Source organism: Ahaetulla prasina, chromosome 5, assembly GCF_028640845.1.
Source record: "Ahaetulla prasina isolate Xishuangbanna chromosome 5, ASM2864084v1, whole genome shotgun sequence".
In the NCBI taxonomy this organism is placed as follows: domain Eukaryota; kingdom Metazoa; phylum Chordata; class Lepidosauria; order Squamata; family Colubridae; genus Ahaetulla; species Ahaetulla prasina.
In genome coordinates this window covers 60,999,514-61,027,385 of record NC_080543.1, presented here as the reverse complement: position 1 = coordinate 61,027,385, position 27,872 = coordinate 60,999,514, and the positions used below count along the sequence as shown (strand labels likewise).

At 36.6% G+C, this 27,872-nt stretch overlaps 2 protein-coding genes across 4 annotated transcripts in view; one reads left to right on the top strand and one right to left on the bottom strand.

Annotated features, from left to right (window-relative positions):
- LOC131199363 (uncharacterized) overlaps positions 1-27,872 on the top strand; it is a 170,337-nt gene that overhangs the window by 53,324 nt on the left and 89,141 nt on the right. The window lies entirely within an intron of this gene.
- Positions 1-27,872, bottom strand: part of PDE9A (phosphodiesterase 9A) — a 91,706-nt gene that overhangs the window by 28,918 nt on the left and 34,916 nt on the right. For 2 of the 3 annotated variants that reach the window (XM_058185076.1, XM_058185074.1), the window contains 5 exons: positions 14,813-14,867; positions 12,699-12,769; positions 9,482-9,566; positions 3,957-4,038; positions 2,396-2,470 (listed from right to left, as the gene is read on the bottom strand). In XM_058185076.1, coding sequence (XP_058041059.1) covers positions 2,396-2,470; positions 3,957-4,038; positions 9,482-9,566; positions 12,699-12,769; positions 14,813-14,867 — 368 coding nt within the window. Of the gene's footprint in view, positions 1-2,395; positions 2,471-3,956; positions 4,039-9,481; positions 9,567-12,698; positions 12,770-14,812; positions 14,868-26,342; positions 26,528-27,872 lie in introns of those variants that run through there. The other variant, XM_058185075.1, reaches the window with a different exon arrangement.

Below are 27,872 nucleotides of genomic sequence, written 5' to 3'. Positions count from 1 at the left end.
TTTTGGCAAGATTTGTGAACTTCAACTCCCAAATTTCCTCAGCCAAAATGGCTGAGGAATTCTGAGGGTTTATGTCTTAAAGTTACCAAGATTAGACACCCTGCTTTACAGTTTGCTTAGAGAACAATCCCAGAAGAGAACAACATCTGTAAGAAAATAACACTTAGTTTTCATTTTTAGAGTAGGAAACTGAACCATATGTTGTAACAGCACATTCAAGGAAAATATTGTTTTAAGATGACAGTCATGGGATATAAATTTCTATTTTTCAGTGGTGAGTGCTAAACATTCAGCATTCTAAACCTGAACATTTCTTCCCTCTAAGTATTAGTAATACAATTACTTTGCCATTTACAATATTCCATTATGTGAGCTGGGATTCAAATTCTTTCATAATATCTCCTCCCATGTCAGATGGTGGTGCATTACAATCATAGATGAGAAACTTTTCTGTAGGCAGCTTTTGGAAAAGAGGTCCATGATGAAGGCATGAAGGATACTTTGTGGTGATGCCTTGACTTCATATGTGCTTATGCATTATGCTAAAGCATCATCTGCTTTAACCATAGTTTAGTAAAGAAGCCAGAAACAAGTAGAATAAGCCTTACAGGTGACTTTTAAACCAGTTCTTGATTTGTTTTCCCACAATTTTCTGTTGACTCACTTTGTAGTCTCAAAAAATTGATTAAAGGGTAGGTTGGAGTATAAACCAGATATAAACTAAGAAACCATAAATACATTATCTATCCATATTGTCATATCACTGTTTAACCCTGTATTGCAACAATTAACCCAACAAAATTGTAGTTTCAAAGTAAGCTTACTGCTCTAAAATAACATTTGGATTAAACTAAAAATAAACCTAATTATGCTTTAGCATGGCACGCAAACCCTACTTTTGAAATGCTTTTTCTAGGGAACTTCAAAAGGTGGTTTTTTTAAGAGTCATATTAGCATATTCCTTTTGAGGGTGCATTTTGAATTTAACTTTAGCTAAATCAAAGAACGAAATAGAAATCTGCTACATATTTCTTTAAAATTAAATTTATATAATCATCTAAATCAATAGCAATTGCTGCAGAAATATGACACAATGCATTTTTCTATTACCATCCCTCCTTTGCCAAAAATGCAAACAAAACAATTCACATTTTGGAATGATGAAGTCCTTCAGCATGAATTTTTTTGTACCTTTTGGCACAAAATAATTTTTGCATAAACGTATATTTTGGAGGAAATTGCATAAAATAAAGCAGAACCGTGGTGGCTCAGGCTGTAAGATAGCCTGCTATTAAAACACAGCAGCCTGCAATTACTGCAGGCTCGAATCCCACCAGGCCCAAGGTTGTCTCAGCCTTCCATCCTTTATAAGGTAGGTAAAATGAGGACCCAGATTGTTGGGGGGGGGGGAATAAGTTGACTTTGTAAATATACAAATAGAATGAGACTATTGCCTTACACACTGTAAGCCGCCCTGAGTCTTCGGAGAAGGGCGGGATATAAATGTAAAAAAAAAAAAAACCCTCCAACAATTAAACAGAAAAGTTAATCAAACAAATGATATGTCAATGGCTGGTGCAAATCAAATTTAAACTGATCCCTACATCTCTACTGTAGTTTATTTGTATAGTGAAGTTTTAATCTGGTTAATAAGCTTTGCTTTAATGCTTTTCAATTTGTAATGCAGTGATTTATTAATTATATTCTTGTATAAAACACTTTAAAGTACTTTTTAATATAAAAGATGGATAAAGGTGGTCTACATATTTTAGAATTCTTTTAAAATGATACTGTGAGAAGATGTTAAAGGAAAAAGCTCATGCCTAAATAGTAGCAAGATTAAATGAGAAAACAGTGCCTTCTTTAAGATCTGAAGAATTTTCTCACCAAAGGAGACAAAGTCTTGTTCTCTGCTGTCCTGAAGAGAAGGCCTAGAATGGGTGTGTAGGAAGACAGATTGCAGCTGAACATGATGAGAGGTTTCTTAATAGTATGAGCAGCTTGCAAATGCAGCTGTTACCAAGATAAATTCTGCATCATTGAAAATCTTAAAGGGCAGATCCACAGCCATCTGTGAGAATGATATAGTTCTACATTTCCTGTACCAAGGATAGAGCTAAACTATGATTAGCTCTGTCCTTGATCTATTGCTGCCTTCTACTCTTGTGAAATCCTGTAATTATAACTGCTTTGCTGAAATTTCTTTTGTTTTTCCACTCTACCTCTATATATAGAATCAGTCTTTTTAGACACTGAACTCTGTTTGTATATTTTCAGAGCAGTTCCTGGATGACACTAAGTTCAAGGTCCCAGTCCTCAAGCAATCACGAACAAAGCCACAAAATAACCTTACAGGATGAGAGGTCAAGGATTTGTTTCCAAAGTGCTGCATTACCTCATTGGGTTCCCACAGCCAGACATCAAAAGTTGGTTTCCTAAGAGCTCCTATTGTCTCCTGAGAAAGCATGTACTGGAGAGAAAAACAAGCTTTTATTATGAATATATATTGTTTATCTTTCAGTCGATAAATTGGATGACTCAGCTTCAGTTTTTCTCTAAGCTAAATGCTTATTTTCAAAATCAGGTATCTTCCCAAAACATCCATCCATCCACCCAAACAGAAAAAGTATGGGCCTTTCCCCACTTGCAACTAACTATAGCAGAAACATGTCCCAGCAGCCTATTTTTTCTGCTGTGTTATTGAGACCTTATCTATCTGATCCCCAATCCTTAAGTGAGACAGCATTCAGTTGTCTTTAGTTACACATATGTCAAAGTAGTGTTTCCATCCATTTCTGATATAACCAAATCCTGCTTCAAGGTGCATAAAGCCTGTTAAGTTCATTATTAATTACTCTGGAGGAGAGTAAGACAACTGCAGTGGCTTGAAACAGTGGCAGGAAAAGATCAGCAACGGGACATGATTTTTTCATGCTGGTAAAAATTTCTGCTGCACCAAGAGTGGATGGGCTCAGTACTGGTGAAGGGCCCTCAGACATACAGTGGAGACAAAGCAAGTGTGATAGTGTTAGCACTTATCACAGCATCCATTCCATTCCTAGAACTAACAGTTAGTGGGAATATTTAAAGGACTGTTAAAATAATTCACAAATCGCATCCTGGGACCCTCTACAGCAGGGGTGTCAAACTCGTCTCATCATGGCAGCGTCACATGACGTATCAGGATTTTTTTCCCCCTTTGCTAAACCGGGTGGGGGCAGGGCCAGCACATGAGGCATTGCGAGTTTGACACCCCTGCTCTACAGAGATTGTAACAAGTAAGATTTTCATGGAAAATGAATCAATATTGATTATACATTATACATATTTATTATATTCCAGAAGTATGTTGATGATAGCAAATTCATCAATCTTTTTGGGATGTGCAATCTTTTACAGCCAATGATCGTATTTTTAGCTATTAAAAAAACATAGTTGAGGTCTGCAAGGACCATGGACAATAAGGTGATGCTGTACTGTTGAAAAGATTTGCTTTGCCCTCCCCTTTTTTTCCAGTTTGAACAAGTTTTGGGTCCAAAATTGGAATATATTTTGTATCTGAAACATGAAAAATGAAATGGGAATATGAGCAGTTTGACACCAAATGTTAGCAGCATGATGACCAATGGGGCCAAAATCATGAGGTTCAGGAGCCCCACATTCACACCCACCCACCCTGCCTACTGTTTTTAAAGAAAACTTAAGGCAAAGAATACTATGAGCTTACATCTGAATTCACACATCAGCTCTTTCCCAGATGTTGTTTACTGTAGTGATTTGTAAGAAGACTGGTTTGGGGGAGTGATTTTAAACATAATGATCCTGAATCTTCCTTCCTGCATATAATAATTTCCTGGGCATTATTTGATGGAAAGCAAAAGATGCCAAGAATAATTTTAGTTGTGATGATCAGCTCTGTCTAAAGATACTCTGAATGTATCTACATGACATTATACCTTTGGATAAGAGGGGACATCCCTTCGGGGTATAAGCTTGTTGTTTTCATCCAGGAAACTGTATTTATAAGGGCAGTTAGTCCTGTGCAGAAAACAAAATCCAACACTCAGTATCTAAATAAACCCTTGTAAATAAGTGATACAAAAATAATTTCATTTAAACTCATTGGGCACAATCAAAATGTTGATTCTAAAGGATAACTCCTGCAAAATTAATTTCCCCCTTTTCACAGCAGACAAACCAAATTGCTTTCCTCTGAATAACATAGTACCCTAAGAAATTTGTAAAGAAATGTAACATTTGACATTTGTGTTTGCTGAACATGAAAGTGCATTTTAAGTCTTTAGGGAGAAAAAAAAAACAAAGCTAAGATATGCTACAGGTCCAGGAACCTTTATTTATTTATTTGAAGAAAACTTTTAAACATGCAGGTGACATTCAACGATCCTTATTCCCTACTTAGAAATACTTAGGGTTATTATGCTAAAACATTTGTTTCCTTATGTGGGACCCCTTTTACACTATTCAACATGTGTAAATATTAAACTATGAGTTGAAATCCAATTCATACTTTTCAAGATATGGAAATCTTTTTTCACACAATGTCTGTATCAGCAATATAACACTGAAGGAATTATACAAAGTCATGGCTGTTGATTAGAACAGTGTACCAGTTTTTTGCTTCATGAAAAAAGAACAACTGCAGTCTTACAGTCCTGCTATAGGTAAACTATTCACATAAGAGTTGAATCTACCAAAATAGAAACAGAAAGTAGGAACGAGGTCCTTGAAAATAAAGTTGTGTACTTGCCCTTCCCAATTCCTCTTAAGCTACCCTTCTCAAATGTGGATGAGAACATTGTCCCATTGTAAAACAAAAGTAATATTCAAATTGTTTTTTTCTTTTGCAGGTACCATCTTGCTTTTTTTCCAGTGGCAAAATACCTCAGTTTGATGTAACGTATATGTCATGAACCACATTCAGCCATAAAATAAAACTAGTTTCATTCTTCTACTTATTATTACAGCATGGTGGCATAATGATTAAGTTGTTAAATAGGATCAAGATACCTGAATTCAATCCACCCTTAGCTACAAAAACTCACTAAGTGACTTCGGACCAATCTCAGCTGTTAATGTCTCTCACAGGATTATTGTGGAAAAACTGCATTGAGCTCCAGGATGAAAGGCTACATAGAAATCAGATGAATGACAGACAGATAGATATCCTGATTTTATTCAAAAGGTGAATAAAATCAGTATCTAAATTTCTGAAATATAAAGAATGGTAAATGATACAATAAAAATACTTGCAAAGCTAGTAAGAAAAGGACATATTCAGTTTCTTCCTTGTGCTCTGCCTCTCATATTGCCATCAGGGAAAAAAATACACCACAAACAGCAACAGAATTAAACAATGCTGTGTACATCTTTGGATTGTTGTTAAATTTGCTTGATAAATAGGAACTTCTTTTATCTCTCTATCTAAATGTGCAGTAGCTGATATGGAGGATTCTACCACAGGACAATCTATTTCATTTGCAAACTAACCTCCTTTAATCCTCAGGTCAATTTGCATTCCTTGGTAGCTGATCACACAGCTATTTGCATCTCAATCATGTCCCAAACTGCAGTGGACTTTGCATTCTGACTCACTGTTTTCAGGGATTCCAAAGAGAAAGAGAAAGAGAAAGAGAGAGAGAGAGAGAGAGAGAGAGAGAGAGAGAGAGAGAGATATGAGTGGATATGGTAGTGAGGCATGGTTGAAAGGACCAGTTCTGTCCTTGCTTTTGCCCTTTCCATAGCTAAATATTGAGAAAACTGCCAATAAGTGCCTGCTCTTATCTACTTCCCACTGGCTTCCCATTTGCCATGGAGTTTCCTCTGCACTGTCAAGTAATAAACTTCTCATTCTCTTTTGTCAAAAGAAAAAAAAAAGAGGGGGGAGCCCATTTAGTCCCTGTACAGTATGGCTCAATCCTGATTGATTTCAGCAGTGCATTATCTCAGTAAATCCTAATGGTTTAGTTGGCTTTTCTGGGTCAAAGGGAATTGGGAGACAAGGGCATGGCAAGTAGTTTGTTTAATTAGCCCATAAATCCAGGAAGGAAGCATACTGGAAGTGAAATCTCCCTGGGGGTGGGAGGGGGGAACTTCATTCAAAAGGCTGACAAAGCAGAGGGAGGTGGATTTGGGGGACTTTATAGTCTATACCTATGGAATACAACCAATGAAGTGGGACTGGGTGTCTCCCTCTGTAGAAGTAGCATATTTTCTATAGTTGGAAGACCTGTAGGTCTGTTGTACACTTACTGATTATTTTGCTTTTTATCAGATCACTGAGAAATGTATGAACATGGCAAAAGAAGTTTATTGTAAATTTATTGATTCTGAAAAATTATACAATAATTTTGCATAGGGCTATGTTATAGAATGTTTTGCATAAGCATTAGAGGTGGTTGATTGAATGAGAATCAAATGTTAATGCCTGTAACCATTCGCATTCCTGGTTTTAATCTTTTAGTTGCTTAGTTGTTAATATTAATTTTCATGCTTTTAACATTTTTAGGCCTATGTTTTTATACTACTATAAGCCACCCAGAATGACTTGAGATAGTGAGAGGGGCAGCATATATAAATTCAATAAACAAACAAACAAACATGGAGTTGAAAAGTGTGCATAAGAATAAGTAGAAAGATTAGCAAATGGTCCAATATTATGTATGAAATAATGAGGATGGAGTTGCAAAACAAATATATATGCATGAAGACTGAATGGACCAAGTGGTAGGGGAAGAAGAAAATTTGGTTTGATTAATTAAAACTTTAAAAAGTTGTAAAAAGCTGAAAGCACAAAATGCAAAGTTTAATTTTGATGTATTGATGTGGGAGAAGCAAGGATGGTTTGCAAAGACCAAATGGTATGGAGACATATAGGGAATGGTAATGGCCTATGCTATTTTTAGTTACTTTAGGATTCCTTTCCTTTTTCCTTTTTTGTGCCTTCAAATACTTTTGTTTACTATTGTTTTTCTCTTCTTTTGTACATTCCATAATATCAGTTACCCCAAAGGGTAAATACCACTGCAGCAAAATACCAAGTCATGTTACCGCGGAAGCATGAAACTCTGTCATTTTATTCAATAAGTATCTCTTTTCAGGACAACACTCATATTAATGTGCATATGCACACACAAATGATCTTTTTATGAATATGAATTATTCATAGCAATGATCTAAGTTTGTTCTGAAGAACTAGATTCAGATGCTAATGCAAAAGCTACCTGTTTAAACTGAGATGGCTGTGCATGCTATATAACCGGGGTCCCCAAGCCATCATCTGTGGACCAGCACCGGGCCATGGCATGCCAGCAACTGGGCTATGCAAACAACGGAAGCCCCATCCACAGAATGCAAGCAGCATGCAAAACCACACCCCCTCTGGTCCGTGGAAAAACCTTTCTTCACAAAACAGGTTCCTGATGCCCAAAAGGTTTGGGGCCACTGCTATATAATACAACTTTTGAAATTGCACCAAGAGTGCAATCTTTGCAGGAATGAATGAGTGTGTGTAAGAGAGAGGGAAAATATAGCTGATGTATTATCATGGAAGGAAGAAATGACAATGAAGACAGTGTTCAGAAAAGTTTTTTGCAAGCTGGAAGTTATGAGTGCTGTCAAACAGGAGTTTCATGGGCAATGTAAAATCCGAAAAAGCATGTTATCACGTACAGTATCCCAGCACAGAAAAAGAAGGAGAGAACAGAGTATTGCAAGAATTAACAAACAGGGGCTCTGTGGGTTTGAATACTTGCTGTTTTTCATGGCCTAAGAAATATATTCCTACATGTGCTGAAAAATTAAATGCAATTAAAAGAAAGAGCACAGAAAGAAATCTTGAAAGACTATTGTGAAGTAACCAGGAAATTTTAGAACTGTGACTTAGATGAGTGATTTAACTTTTGTAAAAGTTATTAAGGTTCAACTTCATTCTTAGAGTATATGAATTTTCTAACAAGACAAATGGCAGTGAAGTGATACAAATAGAAAGAAAAGTTTTGAGGGTTACAAAGAGGAAACCCTTAATATATTTTGTTCAGAAGAACTCTACAAATGTTGTCTTTAATGAATTGTAAAATTCTGTTCAAAGAAACACAAATATTAACTGAAACACAGTTAAATGTAGTACACATTTAATAGTTAAATGTAGTACACAAATCTCACATCTTGACATAATTTTCCACAATTGATAATAGTTTAATTTAATATTTTCCTCACCTCTCCCCCCCTCCCCCCACCCCAGGTCATGATACATAAGTCAGTCTGCATTTGAGATGCAGATACACAACATTTTCTTGACTAAGAGCAGAACAATTTCCTATTCATCTCCTTCCATAACAGTTTTAAATGTCTGTTTAACTACTCATGTGCTTGTTGTATGAGGAATGATGGCTACAGAACAGCCTGATGTTTTAAAATTCATGAAGTCTGCCATACCAAGCAATGGTTGCTTCTGCTGTTGTTTTAATTACAATTCCAAACCTGGTAATTTATCAGATTAGTTGACTGGCTTCTTTCGTAAAAGGAAACAACTCATTTGGGGGCTTAAAATATAACATGCACATTCTCTCATAGTGCAAGAGGAGTTGCTGTGTATATATTGTGATGTTTTCTCAGATTACATTTTGTATCAGAGCAGGTCTACTTCTTGTAAGTGAGTCTGTTACCAAACTAATGTTTTTCTTGGCAGAATAATTTTTTGTTCTCTACATGAAACCAAGGGCACAAGTCTTTATTACCGGATGGCTTAATGGAGGGAAACCAAGATGTTAATCTTTCCAAGAGTTATTTTTCCAGTTACTCTTTAACTATTAAGTGGCCATATGTTCTTAAACAAAACTAATGAATCTTGTCTTTTTATCCATGCTGATTTAAAAAACACCAAGAAGCTTCATAGTTTGTGAATAATGACCACTGAAAATGAGAAATTATTTGGTTTATTAGATGGCAGTCCTATGCACATTGACCTGGAAGCAAGTCCTACTCTTGTTTTTAATCTTACATGCTGCCCAGAGTCACTACTAAATGATGGGTAGCCATATAATTTACTTAAATACATTTTTAAAAAATGTTGGATTTTACCCACTTTTATTGATTCATTAGATTTACCGACACATCCCACCGTTTCCCCAGAGTTCTAGGGAACATTAATTTAATACTGATTTATTTACTGTATTTATATTCCACCTTTTCTCTGAGAGCACAAGTTAGCCTTCTTCTCTAATTTTGATCCAACAATAACCCTGTGAAATGGATTGGGCAATGAATGGCCAAGCCACCTTGGGGTTTCCAAGGTGAAATGGAGACTTGACCCTGGCTCTCCATCTACAAGACTAAACTGACCTTCACACTCTATCCTGAGTATCTCTGGATTGGCTTCTAAATAAATATTCAGAATTTTCCCAATGCAGAAGTGGCTATTCAGAAGTGCTTTTCTTCACAAGCAAGAAAATACAAAGCTTACCTGGTACTTCTTGCAGCCATTTCGTCCCTCATCTTTTTAATGTCACTCTTACACTTTTCAATTTCCACTATTTTCAGTCCTTCCACTGTCAACAAAGTAAAACAACAGGAGGGTTACCATGGAGAAGCTCGAAGGATCTCATTGCAGTTATTGAGTAGAATTTCAAAAGCCACCAAACAGCAGGCTGGTGATTCAGCAGCCCCTCAACCTGAAACCTGTTCCTCTACAGGCAGGTACTGCTAATAGAATCAATCATTCAAATAATAAAACACTAAGAGTAACATTAGAAGTAGCAGAAAAGCAGCTACATCACTATTGTAAGCCACAGCAGCAACATCCAGCTATTCTTCAGCTTCCCCGGACTATTTCTTAGAACAGGAATAAATGAAAGCAGCAAGCTGTGGCACTGCTATAATATACTATATTAATACAAAGCACTATATAGTGACAATACATTGTTGGGTTTCCATTTAGCATCTTATTAAATGAAAAAATGGTTTCATGATAGCTCTTTATGTAGAAGCACCAGCTGTGACACTAAGCCCTGGGCCAACTTTTTCTCAGCCTGGCGTCCTAACTAGCATATTAGGAGGATAGATAGAAAGTAACTACAACTGTTTCTTTTAAGCAGTGGTGAGGAGGTAGCATGTGCTGCTCATAATACCACATAGAGCAGGGGTCACCAACCTTTTGGATCTGAGGGACCACTAAATTCATAATTTTAAATCCTGAAACCACTAATATGATTTTTTTTAAAAGATAAATAGTATTTAGTGAAATATAAAAAATGCAAATAATTTTCCTGCGGACCACCAAAATTTTCTTGCGGACCACTGACGTAGAGCAAGAAAGAATGTGAATCAAGATATTCTTGGTATATACTTGGTACAGAATCACTTTATGAGGCAGTTTTCCTGTAATGATCCTCCCATACAAACTTGCTGGAACTACCTTTACACTGGCATTATAATGTTTATGAACTGCTCAGCAATAAATTCTCAGCCTGACTGGGACATTCATCACACCAGCATTGCTGGGCAGCACTGACAACAAACCTCTGCAAGCAACTGGAACAATCTTTATTTTTAGTAGTTTTCAAATACTTTAGTCTCTGCAGAGAGGCATGGCCTCTTCTTACTTATCAATGGCCATTCATGTGTCATAGACATATATAAACTAGAGACTTCAAATTCTCACTTGGGGATAAACAGGATGTGAACGTACATTGAACTAAGACTCCCCAGCAGTAATTTGAACACATTTGTGTTTTTGTGTCACTACGTGGAAATACTAGTGGCTCCAAATTCATTCGTACAAAAACTTATACTGAAAATTCATAAAGAAAAACAGTTAATTGAAATCACTGAAGCTATTTAAGACAGAAAGTTTCAGTCCTTTGGGCTTATTATACATTTGTCTGTTTCAATAATAATTTTAATGAAATGTCCATACATTCCTGAATTCCATTTCATATTATTGTATTTTTCTGTCATACTATTTGCATATGAATTTGAGTGTTTAAAGGAAAAATCCTCCCACCAGAACCTTGCTTTTCACTGAATTCTGATAATTTTATTTTTACAAGGCAGTAATTTGCAGACACAAACCTTTATTATATGTAGATTGTGAAAGTGATAAAAAAATCCATTACGCAAAATTATCATTTTAAAGTATTATAATAATTGATTTTCTGATGGCACATAATCAATCAATCATCAGAGTGTTGATTATGTAAGGTCTTAACAAAAAAGGCTATTAGATACATGTGAATTTGCTGTACCACTTCTTTCTTAGCTTTAAAAAAAGTATGTCAAGCGCAAGAAATCAAGAGTCCAGGCAGTTCAAATGAATTTGTAGGTTTATTGTATGTTAAAGCTCTCTATAAGAATCTGAACTACTGTCAAAGCAAATTGACGGTATATAACAGTCAATGGAATTCAAGGTGGGCTGGACTTAGATCTCTTGTGGGCACAAAGAGACTCAAGATGAAATGTTTGACCCTTCCCTGTGGCTCAGCCTAGTCATCTACAATATCTACCTCCCATCCAAAGTACTGCATTTTAAATATTCCTAATTTCTAGGATCCAATAAAAAGGTTTTCTTAGAATCTTAGAATATTGCTGATTTCCTTCTCAGCAAATCTGCCACTGAACCTAGGCATTACTCAGAACATCTTTGAACATGGACTTCATCTTGCTTTTCAGAGAAAGAATCACGACTGAAGGATCCTATCCAGAACTGCAGTCCAGCTCAGAAACTTCTCAGGTTATTTGGGAGACTATAGACTTACTGTGTAGGATTAAAGAGTTTATACTACATTTCTGAGCAAATGATGTAAGATGAGAAAGAGGACTTTTGGACTTGAAAAGTTGCTTTCCCCTCTTCTCTTTCTCCAATACTGTATTTTACCCTCCCAAAAAGAAGGCACTAGGTGCTGTATGTTCATAAAAAGATGAAAATCTCATACTAATACAAATTTATTCTAGGCTTCAGCTTGTTAGAGAAAACCTCAAGCTTGGTTTTAAAGAACAGTTGCATAATATGCGCCCTCATGTTTGGGACTGCTCACCTTTCAAATGCCATCTCCCAATATCAATTCTCTATCCAATTCCCAGTCCAATCAGATCTGAAGGCCAAGAAATGTTTCAGAGAAACAGTCAATGGATGTGGCTGCCCAAGATGATATTTTTCACATTCCTTGAGATGGTTGGCTCAACTCAAATCAGCCTCCCAGATACAAAAATATTTAACAACTTATACACCTCAAAAACTTTTTAGAAAAAGCTGATTTCATGATAAGATATGGGAGATTTTATGGAGCTCCGTATGGAGAGAAATGGTGTATTTGTGGTGCACCTGCAGTTAAAGACATTGCACATATCATCATTGATTGCAAACTGTATTCTGCAGAAAGGACTGGTTATTTAGAGTATTTAAAAAGAACAAAAAATATTGAGGCACCCAGGAGCAACTATATTATTTTCTGCAGGGAATGAACCTACATATCATTAATTAGACAAGAGTCTTTATATCAAAAGCCATTTTGAAGAGGACAGATTATTTAGATCCTGTTGGGGTTAATTATAGTGTGAAAATTAACTATTTTTTTATTTTATATTTACTGATATACTTGTATTGGTTTTATATTTTTAATATGGTCAGATGATTAAACCAATAAAGTTTCTATTCTGTTCTACTAGTAGAAAAAAAAACTCACGTTCCACTCTCTTCTCCAGCATTGCCAGTTGATTAAATACTTCAGTTTTCAATTCATCAATTTTAAATACCCTGGAGAGGAAATAACAACAGTCCCAAACTTAAGTAAGAAGATATGTATGAAAAACATAATATTTGTTGATGGGAAAATAAATGCTGAAAGTTAATATCTAAATGTACTGAAAGATACTTCAAAAATAAACAACTAAAGGCGTCCAATTACTATCTATTTCCTAGCTAAGGATAAGCTTTTGATATGAGGATCTTACATACAACCTATGGATCCCTTCTTGTCCATAAAGGTTCCCCATTTAATTCAGATTAGAAGGAATGATAAGGCTTTTTCCATGAGTGACATTTGAAACAATTCTCTGAAATAAATGGAGGAATCAATATACCCGTACTTTTCGGAGTATAAGATGCACTTCCCCCCACCTAAAAGAGGGGGGAAATGTTGGTGCATCTTATACCCCAAATACAGCCATTTTTGGCCTCCTGAAGCCCTGCCCTGCACGTCCCATTTTTGTGAAACAATTTTCCCACTTCAGACTAGACTGTATGACAACTACAAGGAAAGAAGGAAGGATATACAGTATCCTTGTTTCTTTCCTTCTTTCCTTGCAGTTATATACAATATATATTTCTATTCCTCAACTACCAAAGCATTTTGAAACCAATCTTATGGTACTTTTCAATCTTGCTAGCTTTCGAATAACAAGTAGGCCATTGTAAAAATTGCCATTCAGACAGTGTCCTTTTCCAAGCTATGGTAACTCCTAGAGTAAGAAAACTCCCCTCACTTCTGTCCCACCTAGAAAAGTAAAATATCACTCTGCTTGCTCTCTCCTCCATGTTTCCAATACATGTTGTTGGCATCACTATATCAATTTATATTCCACTTGTTATAGACAAGCTCAAGGTGGCATAGATCATACTGTCTCCTTCTATTCTCCCTACAACAATCCCTATGGGATTGGTTAGGCTGAGGGTGACTTGCCCAGAGCCATCCAGTAAGCTTATGTGGCTGTGGATGGATGAGAGTCTGGGCCTCCCCATTTCTAAATCTGCACCTTTACCACTACAGTACACTAACTTTTGTTGTTCGGTTCAAAAAAAAATCTGAGCTGTTGGTTTGAGGGAAAAGTTTCCTGGCTATCCAAAAACCTCTTTTTTTGCATATGACTGAAAACTAAGATAATGACAGGATGTAAGTTCTAGCTAAAGGCCAGGGATTTTTCCACTAGCTACAGCCGTGGTAGGGTAGAGTCTCTAATTGTACAGATTGTAAGTGGGGTCTCCCTGAAACCAGATGTGGGATTGTGAGTGAAATGGGACAAGTATCCAAGAATACCGTTTATACAAGCAGAGAAAATAAAACTTTCAGTTTTTGCAGGAATCTAGAAACCGACTAGAAGATCAGGTTTGCTGATTTGGTTGCCTATGAAATTGACTAGAGAAGCACCAAGTTCAAGCGAGGACAGGCAAGGTGAGGTAACAGTTCCTGCAATTCTGGAAATGGCTCTGCCTCCTAGTTTCATGGAGCTCTAAGGATGCAAATTGCAAATCAGCCTCAGGGCCAGGGCAGGAGCAGAACCAAAGTACTCTATCTATGCACGAATCAAGAAGAGGGCCGTGAAAATATTTGCAGATCCCTCGCATCCTGGACATAAACTGTTTCAACTCCTACCCTCAAAACGACGCTATAGAGCACTGCACACCAGAACAACTAGACACAAGAACAGTTTTTTCCCGAAGGCCATCACTCTGCTAAACAAATAATTCCCTCAACACTGTCAGACTATTTACTGAATCTGCACTACTATTAATCATTTCATAGTTCCCATCACCAATCTCTTTCCACTTATGACTGTATGACTATAACTTGTTGCTGGCAATCCTTATGATTTATATTGCTATATTGATCATCAATTGTGTTGTAAATGTTTTACCTTGATGAACGTATCTTTTCTTTTATGTACACTGAGAGCATATGCACCAAGACAAATTCTTTGTGTGTCCAATCACACTTGGCCAATAAAATTCTATTCTATTCTATTCTATTCTATTCTATGGGAGCTCCATAATTTTAAAATTATTGTATAGTAAAAAGGTTACCTTGAAAATTGCTCAACCACCTGCTCCAGCAAATTCTGAAACAATTGTTCTTTCTCTATTAAAAATAAAATATAAAATGGCAAATTATAAGTTGATATCATGAAAAAAACCAGTTATATCCCACAATATATTATCTGACAAATAATGCTTTTGAAAAGATTACAAGCTTTGCCATCCTCATCTAATTGTTTGTAAAATGAAAGGGGTCAAAATATATTACTCCAGTATTCCTTTTGTTCTGAAAACTATAATATAACAATGGATTTTGTACTGTCCTGTTCAAACCAGGAACTCACTACACCGCAAGAAGCCATTGAATAGACTGGCAACTCCTTTCTGACGTGAATTTTAGATTCAGACTCCCTCTTTCCTCCATAGTGACAAAGGAATTTTGCATGGCTGTAACATGGGAACTTCTTTTCCATGGAATCTGAAGTTCTTTTGCTGCGTAATGTCTACGGAGATTCTCAGTAATCCAGGTCATGGTTGTCCCAAAGATGTTTTTTCAAGAGGCAACTGGCCTTTCTGGTTTTTCTTTGAAGACGTTTTAGCTTCTTATCCAAGAAGCTTCTTCTGAGCTGAAGAAGCTTCATGGATGAGAAGCAAAACATCTTCAAAGAAAAACCAGAAAGGCCAGTTGCCTCTTGAAAAAACATATTTGGGACGATCTTACAGAGTAACACCTTCAAAATAGCTAGTAGCATGGAAAGGCCTCTCGTAGTGGTGTAGGATGTCTGCATAAGGAGGCTCACTTGCTTAGTTTTTGATACTATTTTACTATGAAATGCCTTCATTACATTCCCACATCTGAGACACAGTAGTTATATAATAGGGCCGTATTGATTTATTTTAACTTTCAAACAGCTTTTATTTATCTTCCCCTTCGATGTTGCCAGAAGCAGACCATGTCACCCTTACAGTATTGCACTACTAGTTCTGTTAATTCTCAATTTTCCCAACAGAGTCACATTCATATATATTCCATAGTATGGAAATATTTTGCTATTACCTTCTGGGATAACCTTCGCCGTGAGCTGAAAACGCATTTATTCATTCAAGCGGGACTGGATTAAAAGTTTTATTAAATTTTAACCGGGGTTATTTATTATTTTTTTAGGGTTTTAAACTTTTTAAAGTCGGCCACTCTTGTAATATGCTTCGTTTTAAATTCTGTTTTGATTGTGTATATTGTGGGTTTTAATTTTGGCTGTATACCGCCCTGAGTCCTTCGGGAGAAGGGCGGTATAAAAATCTAATAAAATAAATAAATAAATAAATAAATAAATAAATAAATAAATAAATAAATAAATGGGATGTATCTCCAACTCCTAGTTTAGCTACAATTCAGAGATTTTCCTAGGGGTTTTCTCATCATGCCTGACCATGCTTACCAAGTTCCCTTACAGGTAGTCCTTAAGTTATGACCACAATTGAGCCCAAAATTTCTGTTGTTAAGTGAAACATTTGCTAAGTGAGCTTTGTCCCATTTTACGACCTTTCTTGCCATAGACACATAGAAGTTCTTAAGTTAGTAATACAGTTAAGTGAATCTGGCTTCCTCATTGACTTTGCTTGTCAGAAGGTTGCAAAAAATGATCATATAACCCCTGTGACACTGCAATGGTCATAAATATGAGTCGGTTGCCAAGCATCTGACTTTTGACCATGTGACCAGGAGGATCCTTCAAAAGTCGTAAGTGTGAAAAATAGTTATGTCACTTTTCCCGGTGCTGTTGTAACTTGAAAGGTCACTAAATTAACTGTTGTAAGTTGAGGACTACCTATATCTGCTCCCACCTGCTATGTAATGCTAAATAACTTCAAGACTATTGTTGCAATGTCAATTTTACATTTTTATTCAAAGTACTGTATTCCAAAACTCTTGTTGCTTATTTCTTCCCCCTGCCACAGAAGCTCTCTCAAGCCTATATTTTCACCATCAGATTATTTTCAAAGCCAACAACTTTTCATAATGCCTCTTTTCCACTTGTTTTCTCTGCTGTAAGCCTGCATTTGTTCCCTTTAGCAAAATCGTTGCATTCCACTTGGATTTTGACATCTTTAATAAATAATATTATTCACAGAGTATGGGCTGCTATTTCGTGGCTGCTATTTATTAGAGAAATGGCAGAACTGATTTTTACTAGTCATTTAACTGTTTTTTCATAGAACTAAAAGTGAACTTGGAACAAGTTGTTACATCCTTATATACTGCCTGAATTCAATGGAGCAAAACACCCTCAAGCAAGCATAACTACCTTGTAAATTATAGCTGATAATAGTTCTCCTCTGTATTCCTTCAGAAATTGTGGATGCTCCATCACTGCTCCATCACTGGAGGCTTTTAAGAAGAGATTGGACAGCCACTTGTCTGGAATGATATAGGTCTCCTGCCTGAGTAGAAGACCTCCAAGGTCCCTTCCAATTCTGTTATTCTGTTATTAATTATTTTGGATGGTTATACAATGACCCTCTAATAATTCTGGAGAAAAATATGTTACAATATGCCAGAATGCTGACATTCTTAAGCTGGCAATTTATTGTACACATTCCCTCCACTTGATTTTAAGTTTGGAAAATATAATTGTATTTAGAGGTCATTCGGTCTTGTCCACCACTCCAAATCTGACACTGATAATTTCTCCTCCCCCCGACAGCAGGATCATCTATTGTAATGTCCTTCCTGTCAAAGACTACTTCAGCTTTAATTGCAATAATACAAGGGCAACCAATAGATTTAAACTTAATGTAAACCGCTTTAATCTAGATTGCAGAAAATATGACTTCTGCAACAGAATCATCAGTGCTTGGAATACTTTACCTGACTCTGTGGTCTCTTCCCATAATCCTAAAAGCTTTAACCAAAAACTTTCTACTATTGACCTCACCCCATTCCTAAGAGGACCATAAGGGGCGTGCATAAGCGCACAAACGTGCCTAGCGTTCCTGTCCTACTGTTTTTCTTTTCTTCTTCCTATATATGTTTATATGTGTATATACTATATAATCTTTTTGTATGATGTTGTGACAAAATAAATAAATAAAAAAATAAATAAATTTAGCCTATTATATGATGGGGGATCGACTCTGTTCTTGTTACAAAGACAGTACATCAGCAAATAAAGTTATTCTCCTAGGCAGGATTTACTGCGTGTAAGTGAGTCTGTTCTGTTCCTGTACATCATCAGTAGAAAGAGTTACTTCTTCTAAAGAGTATTGACTCTTCCTCCTACATCACATTTTGTAGAATCTACTTGGAATATTACTCTGGAACTGATATGGAGGGTGTTTCCATATCTGTTGTTGTGTGGGCCCTCTCATTTCTTAAACAATCTTGAAAATAATATTTCATCTATTTATGTTTATGTGATAGAATTTGCAAGGAACACAATCAAGCCCAATGCAACCACCACTGTTAAAAGTTTCCAAAACAGTTACTTTTGGGTATGGTAATTACCTTAAAAAGTTACTGGTATATGGCTAAAAGAGTCTGATACAGCATTTTAACATATATAAATCCTTTAAAAGATGTATATATAGTGAGATAGAATGAGGGTATCTGGAGATAGTTATGAGACCTCCAGCTGAATTGCTGCTTTTTTAAATAATAGTTTTATGATTTATGATTTTATACTTAATTTTATTGTTGTGAACTACCTGGAGTTGTGTTTAAGATGGGTGACTATACAAATATTTTAAATACCTAAATAAATACACAAAATAAATTTATTGAAATCTGCCAAAAAGAAAATCTGGCCCTATTTATCTATCTAGCATTAGTTGGAACTACATAAAATCTAGGTTTATTCCCAAAGTGGAGAAAAGCAGCATACCAGGTTTCTGATATGCTACGGTATACAAAAGTTCAGATTATTTCTGAAGCCCTGCAATAATACAAACTGATCTTTATTTAATTGTTGCATGTTGAAGTGATATTTCAGAATCTTTTGTACATTCTCTCACTCATCAGGGTTTGAGAAGTCAAGAAAAGTAACAGACCAAAGGTGTTAATAAACTGTCTCTCAATAGTGGTTTGCCAGATGATCTGGGAAACTAACAGAAATTGCTGAAGTCAGTTATTTAGTAGTAAAAATAAATCTGTGGTTTCTACATATTGTTCACAGATGAATAAACACTCCCTCAAGTTAAACTCGCTTCCTAGTGATTTAATAGACACATCCATGATTTACCACTGCAATTTTAAACAATCTTCTCTCCAGTTTCCTAATCTAGCCTATAGCTCTGAAATTCCGATTGTTTTTTCTTTTTCTTTTTCTTTTTCTTTTTAAGGAAAATGTGGCATAGGCTATAAAACAATTCAATCTGTAATGTTAACAGTCAGAGTGCATGGATTTAATGTAAAGACAAAATTATATGTGTATGCATGTGTATGCATGTGAGCATTACTTTTAAATGCTAGGATTTCAATACAAGGTCCTTATATAAAGACAAAATGAATAGCTATCCATCTGTGTATTTCATAAATATATGTGTTTTAGAATTCTGCAAGTTGAAAGCCCTTAAAATATAACACCTTTAGATTAATCAAATTATGGATCAGTACCAATATAACAAATTATCTTTAGTAACATATTTTCCATAAAAAGTTACTATTTTAAATAACTGTAATATTTAGACTTACGATCATGAAGCAAGAAATATTATTATGCAGAAATTGTTGAAATTAATAAATAACTAAATGCTTCTATGAGGAGTTAACTTCTTGAAAACACATTCAAGATTATGTGCTTTAAAGCATCCGTTTCATTCATACTCATTTTCTGATATATACTGTATATATAAAATATAGTATATTATTATCTTTCTATTTTTGAAAAGATTCGTCTGTGCTGATGGATGTGAATAATCATAGAAAGTTTTAAGGTAAAGCAAAGCTTCAAAACAGATTCATCCTGTGCAAGAGATTTGTGATTTACTCTATTTCAATAAAGCAAACAAAATTATAAGCAGCACAATTAGCCTAAGCAAATAGCTTTCATCTATTCAAAAAGAAAGCAGTTCCCTATTTTTGTTAGAAAACCAAGAATGAAATCCAAGTATATATCAGAAAATGAGTTTGAAAGCACAAGAAGTGCTTTCAATTAAAAGTAGCATAAAAGATTTCTTTCTGCTTACCGTCCACCAGACGATATAAAAGGCCAAATCAAGAATAAATTGTGTATCCCACATTCACTGCCTCTCAGTATTTGGCACTGGCTGATGCTTACATGAGCATGACAAAGTCCTATAAAAACAATCCAGTTTAAAAAAAAAAAAAGGGAGGGAGAATCCCTGCCCTAGATATTGTACTTTCTGTCCCTCTCATTTTCTAAATTTACGTGCAAAGCTTAAAGTTATTTACCCACAAGCTACATGCATTGAATTAAATGAGACTTACTCCTAGGTAAATATATGTAGCCTTAGTCCTAGGACATTCTAATCCAGGGAACAGTCAACTGCAGACTGATGTTTATAGATGTAATAAAACAGTGAGGACGTATGTTTTTATAACCCAACAGCATAGTAAAGATATACAGCTAGCAGTTCCTCTTGCCTTAAAGAGACAAAGGTCTCTTTTCCTGAGTCCACATTAACTATTTATGCAATTCCAGGGTCCTATATCAGTAACTGTGAAATGGGAACAATTTCAATTACCGTATATACTCGAATATAAGCCGATCCGAGTATAAGCCGAGGTCCCCAATTTTACCCCAAAAACTGGGGTAAACTGGGGACTCGAGTATAAGCCGAGGGAGGGAAATGAGGCACCTACCGGTTGAAACCCTCCCTCCCTCAGCTGAGAAGGCTGGCGGCTCCCCCGCCCCGCCCTCTCACTGCACCGGCAGGGCTCCCGTCCGGTAAAATGTGAAAAAAAGAAAAAAAAAAAACTCGAGTATAAGCCGTATATACTCGAGTATAAGCCGAGGGGCTTAAAAAAAAAAAAAACTCGAGTATAAGCCGTATAGACCCGAGTATAAGCCGAGGGGACATTTTTCAGCACAAAAAACGTGCTGAAAAACTCGGCTTATACTCGAGTATATACGGTACTAAAATTTTCAAGGTGTTCTACAAACTTGGCCACAACTGCTTGAAGACTTCTAGGTATTGCCAAGTTTTTATCTTCTTTTTCCAATGTGGAGTTCCCATGTAACCTTCAAGAAGAGTTCAGTAGGTGAAGATTTCCTCATCACTGCCTACTACGATTTGACCATTGTATCTCTCTTATTAAACTTACAGGACCTTTTCCATAAAAAGTTAGCAACTTCAATAAAGGAAGACATCATTTTCTCCCAACTCAAAGATGGAAAATTTGCTGTGATTTATCAAAAGACCCTATGACTGGAATCCAGAATGTAAAATTGAGGTCAACATACTTGTATTTTTCCTGTTGCACCTCTACCTTCATGTTATTTTTCTTGCTGTACAACATGTCATAAGTAGTTGAGTGGAGGAAGAGAGGCCTCTACTTTTTGACCATGCTTCCAGCCAATAGCCAAAAACAACTGTAGGCTATGCAGTTTGTTTTTTGCTTTGATTTAGTCTGCTTTTCTATCTGCAGGAATGCCAGAATTTTAATTGCTACGGTGATTCCACCCATTTGATATATGTTTAGATGTTCCTCTCTATTGGGGGTAGGTTAAATTTTTTTTAAAAAGGGGGGGTGTTGGAATCCATCTTTTCTTGCTCACAAGTCACCTAGTGAGAAGTATAGATGGGGAACTCATCAAATTTGCAGATGACACCAAGCTGGCAGGAATAGCCAACACTCCAGAAGATAGGCTCAAGATACAGAAAGATCTTGACAGACTAAAACATTGGGCACTATCTAACAAAATGAAATTCAACAGTGAAAAAAGTAAGGTTCTACATTTAGGCCAAAAAAATAAAATGCACAGGTACCGTATATGTGGTACCTTGCTCAATAGTAGTAACTGTGAGAGGGATCTTGGAGTCCTAGTGGACAACCATTTAGATATGAGCCAGCAATGTGCAGCAGCTGCCAAAAAAGCCAACACAGTTCTGGGCTGCATAAACAGAGGGATAGAATGAAGATCACGTGAAGTGTTAATAACACTTTATAATGCCTTGGTAAGGCCACACTTGGAATATTGCATTCAGTTTTAGTCGCCATGATGTAAAAAAGATGTTGAGACTCTAGAAAGAGTGCAGAGAAGAGCAACAAAGATGATTAGGGGACTGGAGGCTAAAACATATGAACAATGGTTGCAGGAACTTGGTATGCCTAGTTTAATGAAAAGGGGAGACATGATAGCAGTGTTCCAATATCTCAGGAGTTGCCACAAAGAAGAGGGAGTCAAACTATTCTCCAAAGCACCTGAGGGTAGAACAAGAAGCAATGGGTGGAAACTAATCAAGGAGAGAAGCAACTTAGAATTAAGGAGAAATTTCCTGACAGTTAGAACAATTAACCAGTGGAACAACTTGCCTGCAGAAGTTGTGAATGCTCCAACACTGGAAATTTTTAAGAAAATATTGGATAACCATTTTTCTGAAATGGTGTAGGGTTTCCTGCATGGGCAGGGGGTTGGACTAGAAGACCTGCAAGGTCCCTTCCAACTCTGTTATTATTATTATTATTATAAGTGGCTGATCAGATTTTTGCAGCTCAAATATAAGTAGCCTTGGTATTAATGTGTCTGCATATAAGCACACCAGTCCACATACATAAAAACAAACAAACCCTTGGACATTGTTTGACTTGATTTTCTGTATATCAGTGTTGTGGCAGTGGAGGGAGGGAAGAAAAAAATCTGCTTCTCTGTTTTATCAAGCTCCTTTTTCTCTGTGATATGCTACTAAATTGTAAAGACAAAATACAGGTAGTCTTTGACTTACAACAGCTCATTTAGTGACCATTCAAAGTTACCATGGCACTGAAAAATGTGATTTATGACCATTTTTCATAGTTACAATCTTTGCAGCATCCCCATAATGTGATCAAAATTCAGATGCTTGGCAAATGGTTCATATTTTGCTGTGTCCCACAATCATGTAAACACTTTTTGTGCCCTTCTGACAAGCATAATCAATTGGGAAGCCAGATTCACTTAACAACTGGGTTATTAACTTATCAACTGCAATGATTCACTTAATAACTGTGGGCAAGAAATATTGTAAAATGGGGCAAAACTCACTTAACAAATGTCTCACTTAACAACAGGGTTGGGCTCAATTTTGGTTGAGTTCTATATAGGACTACCTGTATAGAACTACTTGTATAGAAGCAATGGTGGGAAATCTTGAGATGGTTACAAATGGGAGATCCTGATGTCTGGGACTCATTAATAAGGAAGAGTGTTGCATTTCTCTCCAGAAGGTCTTATGTGACTGTGAACATTTGGAAAAGCATATATTGCAAGGATAGTGGATAGAGGATATTCACTGTGTTGTGTTTCTAGATAATGCTTTTATTCTAGAGTCAGCTTGATGGAACATAATTAATCCATCAACCAATATATTTACAGATAACAGAATGATCAGATAGTAGATGAACATGTACTATATCCTGTATGAATAAAATTGTGAATGGTGAGATGCATCACAGTACTTTAAAATTTCCAAGCAGAGGCATTTCCTCATGTTATTTTAAGAAAAGTCATTGTGATCCTTAGGAATTTTGGAGAAGGGTTCAGAAAAACACTTTCAGACTCCCTCAGTTGATGACTTCTAGATGTGTTAGGAATTTCCAACAAATATGTGAATTATCTTCTCTGGAAAAATTTGAACAGTGAATTCATTTTTGAAGAAAGAACAAAAGGAAAGGAAGGAAGGAAGGAAGGAAGGAAGGAAGGAAGGAAGGAAAGAAGGATGGATGGATGGATGGATGGATGGATGGATGGATGGATGGATGGATCTGTCCTTACTGAAACTATATCAGCATGAAAAGTAATTTTCTCTAGATAAAAAGATTCTAGGTGTAAGCATAGAGAAATTCTCCTTCCATAAAGGTGTAGGTGAACTCTGTAGGAAAATTTAGCTTAAAAATATACTGAAAGTCACTGCATCTGCTGCAAAGGATGGGTTGCCTGACCCATATAAAACTTCCTGCTATATTCTGAATTTTCATTAGACTTTTCCAAAGATAACCCATAGAGTGCCTGGCTACAAATCTTCTTTAGAGTGGTTAAAGTATTCTTATCTAAGTAGATGTGAAAATATTACAAACTTTCGTAATAACAATGCCCTGACAGCAAACAGTAATTTTCCATGTATAATTCCTTGTTATCGGTATCATCCCATCTGTGGCCCAGTAAGAGGGAAAGTGGATGTTTTTATGACCTTTTGGTTCAGTGAGAATTTATGGCCAACTACGATAGTGTTCAAAGCATTATTAGGGAGAACAAGTAATGATCTTGTTAGACAGTCCCCTGTACAAAAGTAACATGCTGCGCCAAAGTACCTGTATAGGCCATTATTTGGACTATTCCACTCACTATATCAGCGGTTCTCAACCTGTGGGTCGCGACCCCATTGGGGGTCGAATGACAATTTGCCAGGGGTCGCCTAAGACCATCGGAAATATGGGAAGTATACTTGCGAATTGAAGAATTCGGCTTCAGGCGCAATCAATTAAAAAAGAGAGAAATCTTTGCTCTGATGTCTCCCTCTCAAGCCAGCTGCAATCACTCCCAATCGCTAGCCTAATCTGGCTTCAGGCACGATAAACTTAATAGGGGAGGAGTCTCCGCTTTAATGCCTCCGTCCTCAAGGCAATTGCAAGCAGTTCAGATCGCTAGCCAATACGGCTTCAGGTGCGATAAATTCAAAAAAACAGTTTGCCGCTTTCCCCCCCCTTTTGCGGCTGCTGAGACGCCCTGAGATCGCTGCCTAAAAAATAATAATTTTATGGTTGGGGTCGCCACATCGTGGGGAATTGTATTAAATGGGTCGCAGCACTATAAAGGTTGAGAACCACTGCACTATATCCTGAAGGAGGTGACAAACAACACACGGTTTCCATGAAAACCTTTTCTCTATTTCTGCTCACTCAAAATGCAGTCATGATTTCCCCATGGTTGGGGGACCCCAGTTGTAGGTTTTTTCTCCCCATAAAATGTCGAGATTTAAGTAATTCAAAAGTAATGTATTTTTCTTTGTGATAGTGGCAAATATCTATAGCTCAGGCATGGGATGAGGGTTCATTCTCTGAGCTTGTGGGTTGGTTTCCGAATGTTTTGTTACCAGGCTAGGTAACACATTCAGCAGAATTTAGGGGATGTCAATGTCGGTGTTCTTCTGCTTAGGTACTTCAGTAGGTTCTGTGATGGGGAGGTCACATCAGGTGAGGGTCATGTCGGGTGAGGGTCTTGTGATGGGTCTTGTGATTGGGAGGTCATGTCAGGTGAGGATCATTAGGAGGTGAAGTGCTTGTTGTGGGGGGGAGGGTTAGTTGAGAGGTTGCTTTTGTTTTGGGAGTTGTTTTCAAACTTGGGGATTAGGGATGAAAACCGGATTCTTTTCCTCACCCTTCACTATCCTTGAAAAAAAATGCAGAAATTACTAATAGGTAACAGCTGCAGGGTAAAACCCAGGTTTTCCTTCTGGCTGCCTTGGATTTAGGAATTCTTGATCTGTGTGCTGTGCACTCCACAAGGTCCCTAGCCTGACGTCAATGGGAGCCCTTCCCAGGATGAGTACATGATATTCCACAGGGGCTCATACTCTGGATGCAACACCTGCAGTGTGGGAACAAAGTAGTTTATTTGACCTCTTTTGCTTAAGTCACATTATCTCAACCCTCAGATTTGGCCAGGAAACCAGTGGATGCGAATGCAACAAACTAAAGTCTGTTGTGCTGTTCATGAATGCAGGCTGTTACAACCAGAGCAGGATCTATATAAAAACATGAGAATTTACTCCTGCCTCTTATAGCATGTTTTAATTCCCTGCATTTAATTTGTTTTAAAAGATTAAGGGAATTTTTTTTTTTGAGGGGGGGAGGAGACACCTTAAGGCATCTAACAAATGTTGTTAGATGGCTTGCTGTGGTTTCCTCCCTGTGCACCCAAATTTGTCATGCCAAAATGCCAGGAAAGGTCACAATGAACAGCACAATGCAAATATTTATGATCATGAAAAATCATTGTATTCTTGAGCTGTCTTACATGAGTCAATAGGACAGGATTGTGCATAAATATCAGAAAGAAAAATATATGACCCTATTTCATTTTCCATATTTATGCACTATAGTGGTAGTTTCCTGTGCTTAGGGTGGTCGGCTAGAGAGGAAGATTAGGCGGGGTTTGGATTTTTTGTTTTTCTTTTATAGTGTTTGGAGAGGGAATCCGGCCAAGTGTTATCTTTTGCATAAATAAGACAACTCTTACTAAAATGCCCTTTTTTGAACAATTTCTCAATCAGAAATTTGCAGTCTTAGGGCCCTTTAATTTCATAAGGGCCTTGGAGTAATTTCTAGATATCTGTGCCAGAGCTCAAATCAAACAAAGCAACTGTTTGAACAGAAGGTAAAAAGGTAAAGATAATCAGATAAATAGGCATTTTCACTGACCTGTTGAAGTCTAGCCCACAGCTATTGTTTCATCTTTGACAGTGTGTTTAGCAGCAGACATGTGGTAAGTATTGTGTAGCAGCAGGACTAGAAGTCAAAATGCTTTATCTTCTTCCACTTCTTCTCCCTTCCCAAGGAAGTGAGATAATTCAGAAGTTTCCACCCACATGTAAAATGCTTGTCATTTTGAAAGACAGAGCCAGATTCAGAACAGCGATACTGAATGTGGAGCCACAGAAGGCTTAGGGCATTTAGAAGGTATTTAGATAGACAGCTTCAGCTAATGTCAGCATGAATGTTTATAAATAAGACACAATTAGTATCCCATGATGTCCCTTCAAAGGAAACTGGACCATGGAAGTGTTGGAACATTTGAATCTTTCCCTCCAGTTAGAGAACTGGAGAGAAATATTAACATTTGCTTGAATCTGTCCTGAATTGCTGGCTGAACTAATCTCAACTAATCTTGGAACTGACTCAAGTACTTATTTTTCTTGAATTCTAGGGAAAAAAAACCCTCATCTATTCTCTCAAGAGCTCTCTCTTAGCTATGAGTGTTGACAGTCATATAAGTAGTGCTCCATGGGTAGCTATATTGTTATAATGAATTGTCCCAGGGAAGCATAATATCTCAGTGTTAGATATCTAAAAATCCAAAAGCCTTCTTTTGTCCCCAAAATATCTGGGAACAAAAGAGTGATTTAAATCTGAAAGCAAGCAATGGCCACAAGGTCCATCAGCAAAAATCATGTGGAAGAATGACATAATTAGATGACTTAGCTACCCAGCAAAAGGCAGTATGGTAAGGTGATTTTCCCAGACAGTTCTCAGCAATCAATGAAAGTTTAATTATGAATAAAGGATTCCTATCAGTGTCAACTTTACAGCAACAATCAGGAAAGAAGCCATGAAACAATTCTTGATTTTTTTCCCCTTTCAGCAGCACAGCTGTAATTACACTCAGGCCTTTCTAGGCCAAAGCATTAGGAAAAAGGGTTTGCTGCCAGAATAACACTTTTTTAAAAAATCCAAGAACTATATCACTATATAATTAAACAACATAGTCTTGGTGGCACATTACAAATTTGGCATAAAAGTGATAGGACATATCCTTAATATTTAGCAAATGCCTTGGGATACTTCTGAAGTCGTATTTATTTATCAACTGTATCTTATATGAACTTCATCCTAGGGCAGCTGTATAAATCTGTGCTGATCCAACATTCTTAGGCATGTCCCTGGAGATCACTTGTCTTTTGTTTTGTTTCTGACAGTAACTTGATAACTTTACATCCATCTCTAAGTACCTTGTATCATGGGTCTTTAAAAAACACATTCGCCTAAGGAGAAAGAATCAGCTCATACTTTTGAGCTGATCAGATATAGAAAAAGCAAATAATGAGAAAGTAAGTCTGTTATCTACAAGTGTATTTTGCCATTGAATGGACACTTTTATTCCAGTTAGAATTCTTAATCCTTTTTTTAGTCAGTTCACTTTCAGTTTTATATAAAAATATTTTTCCCAACAAA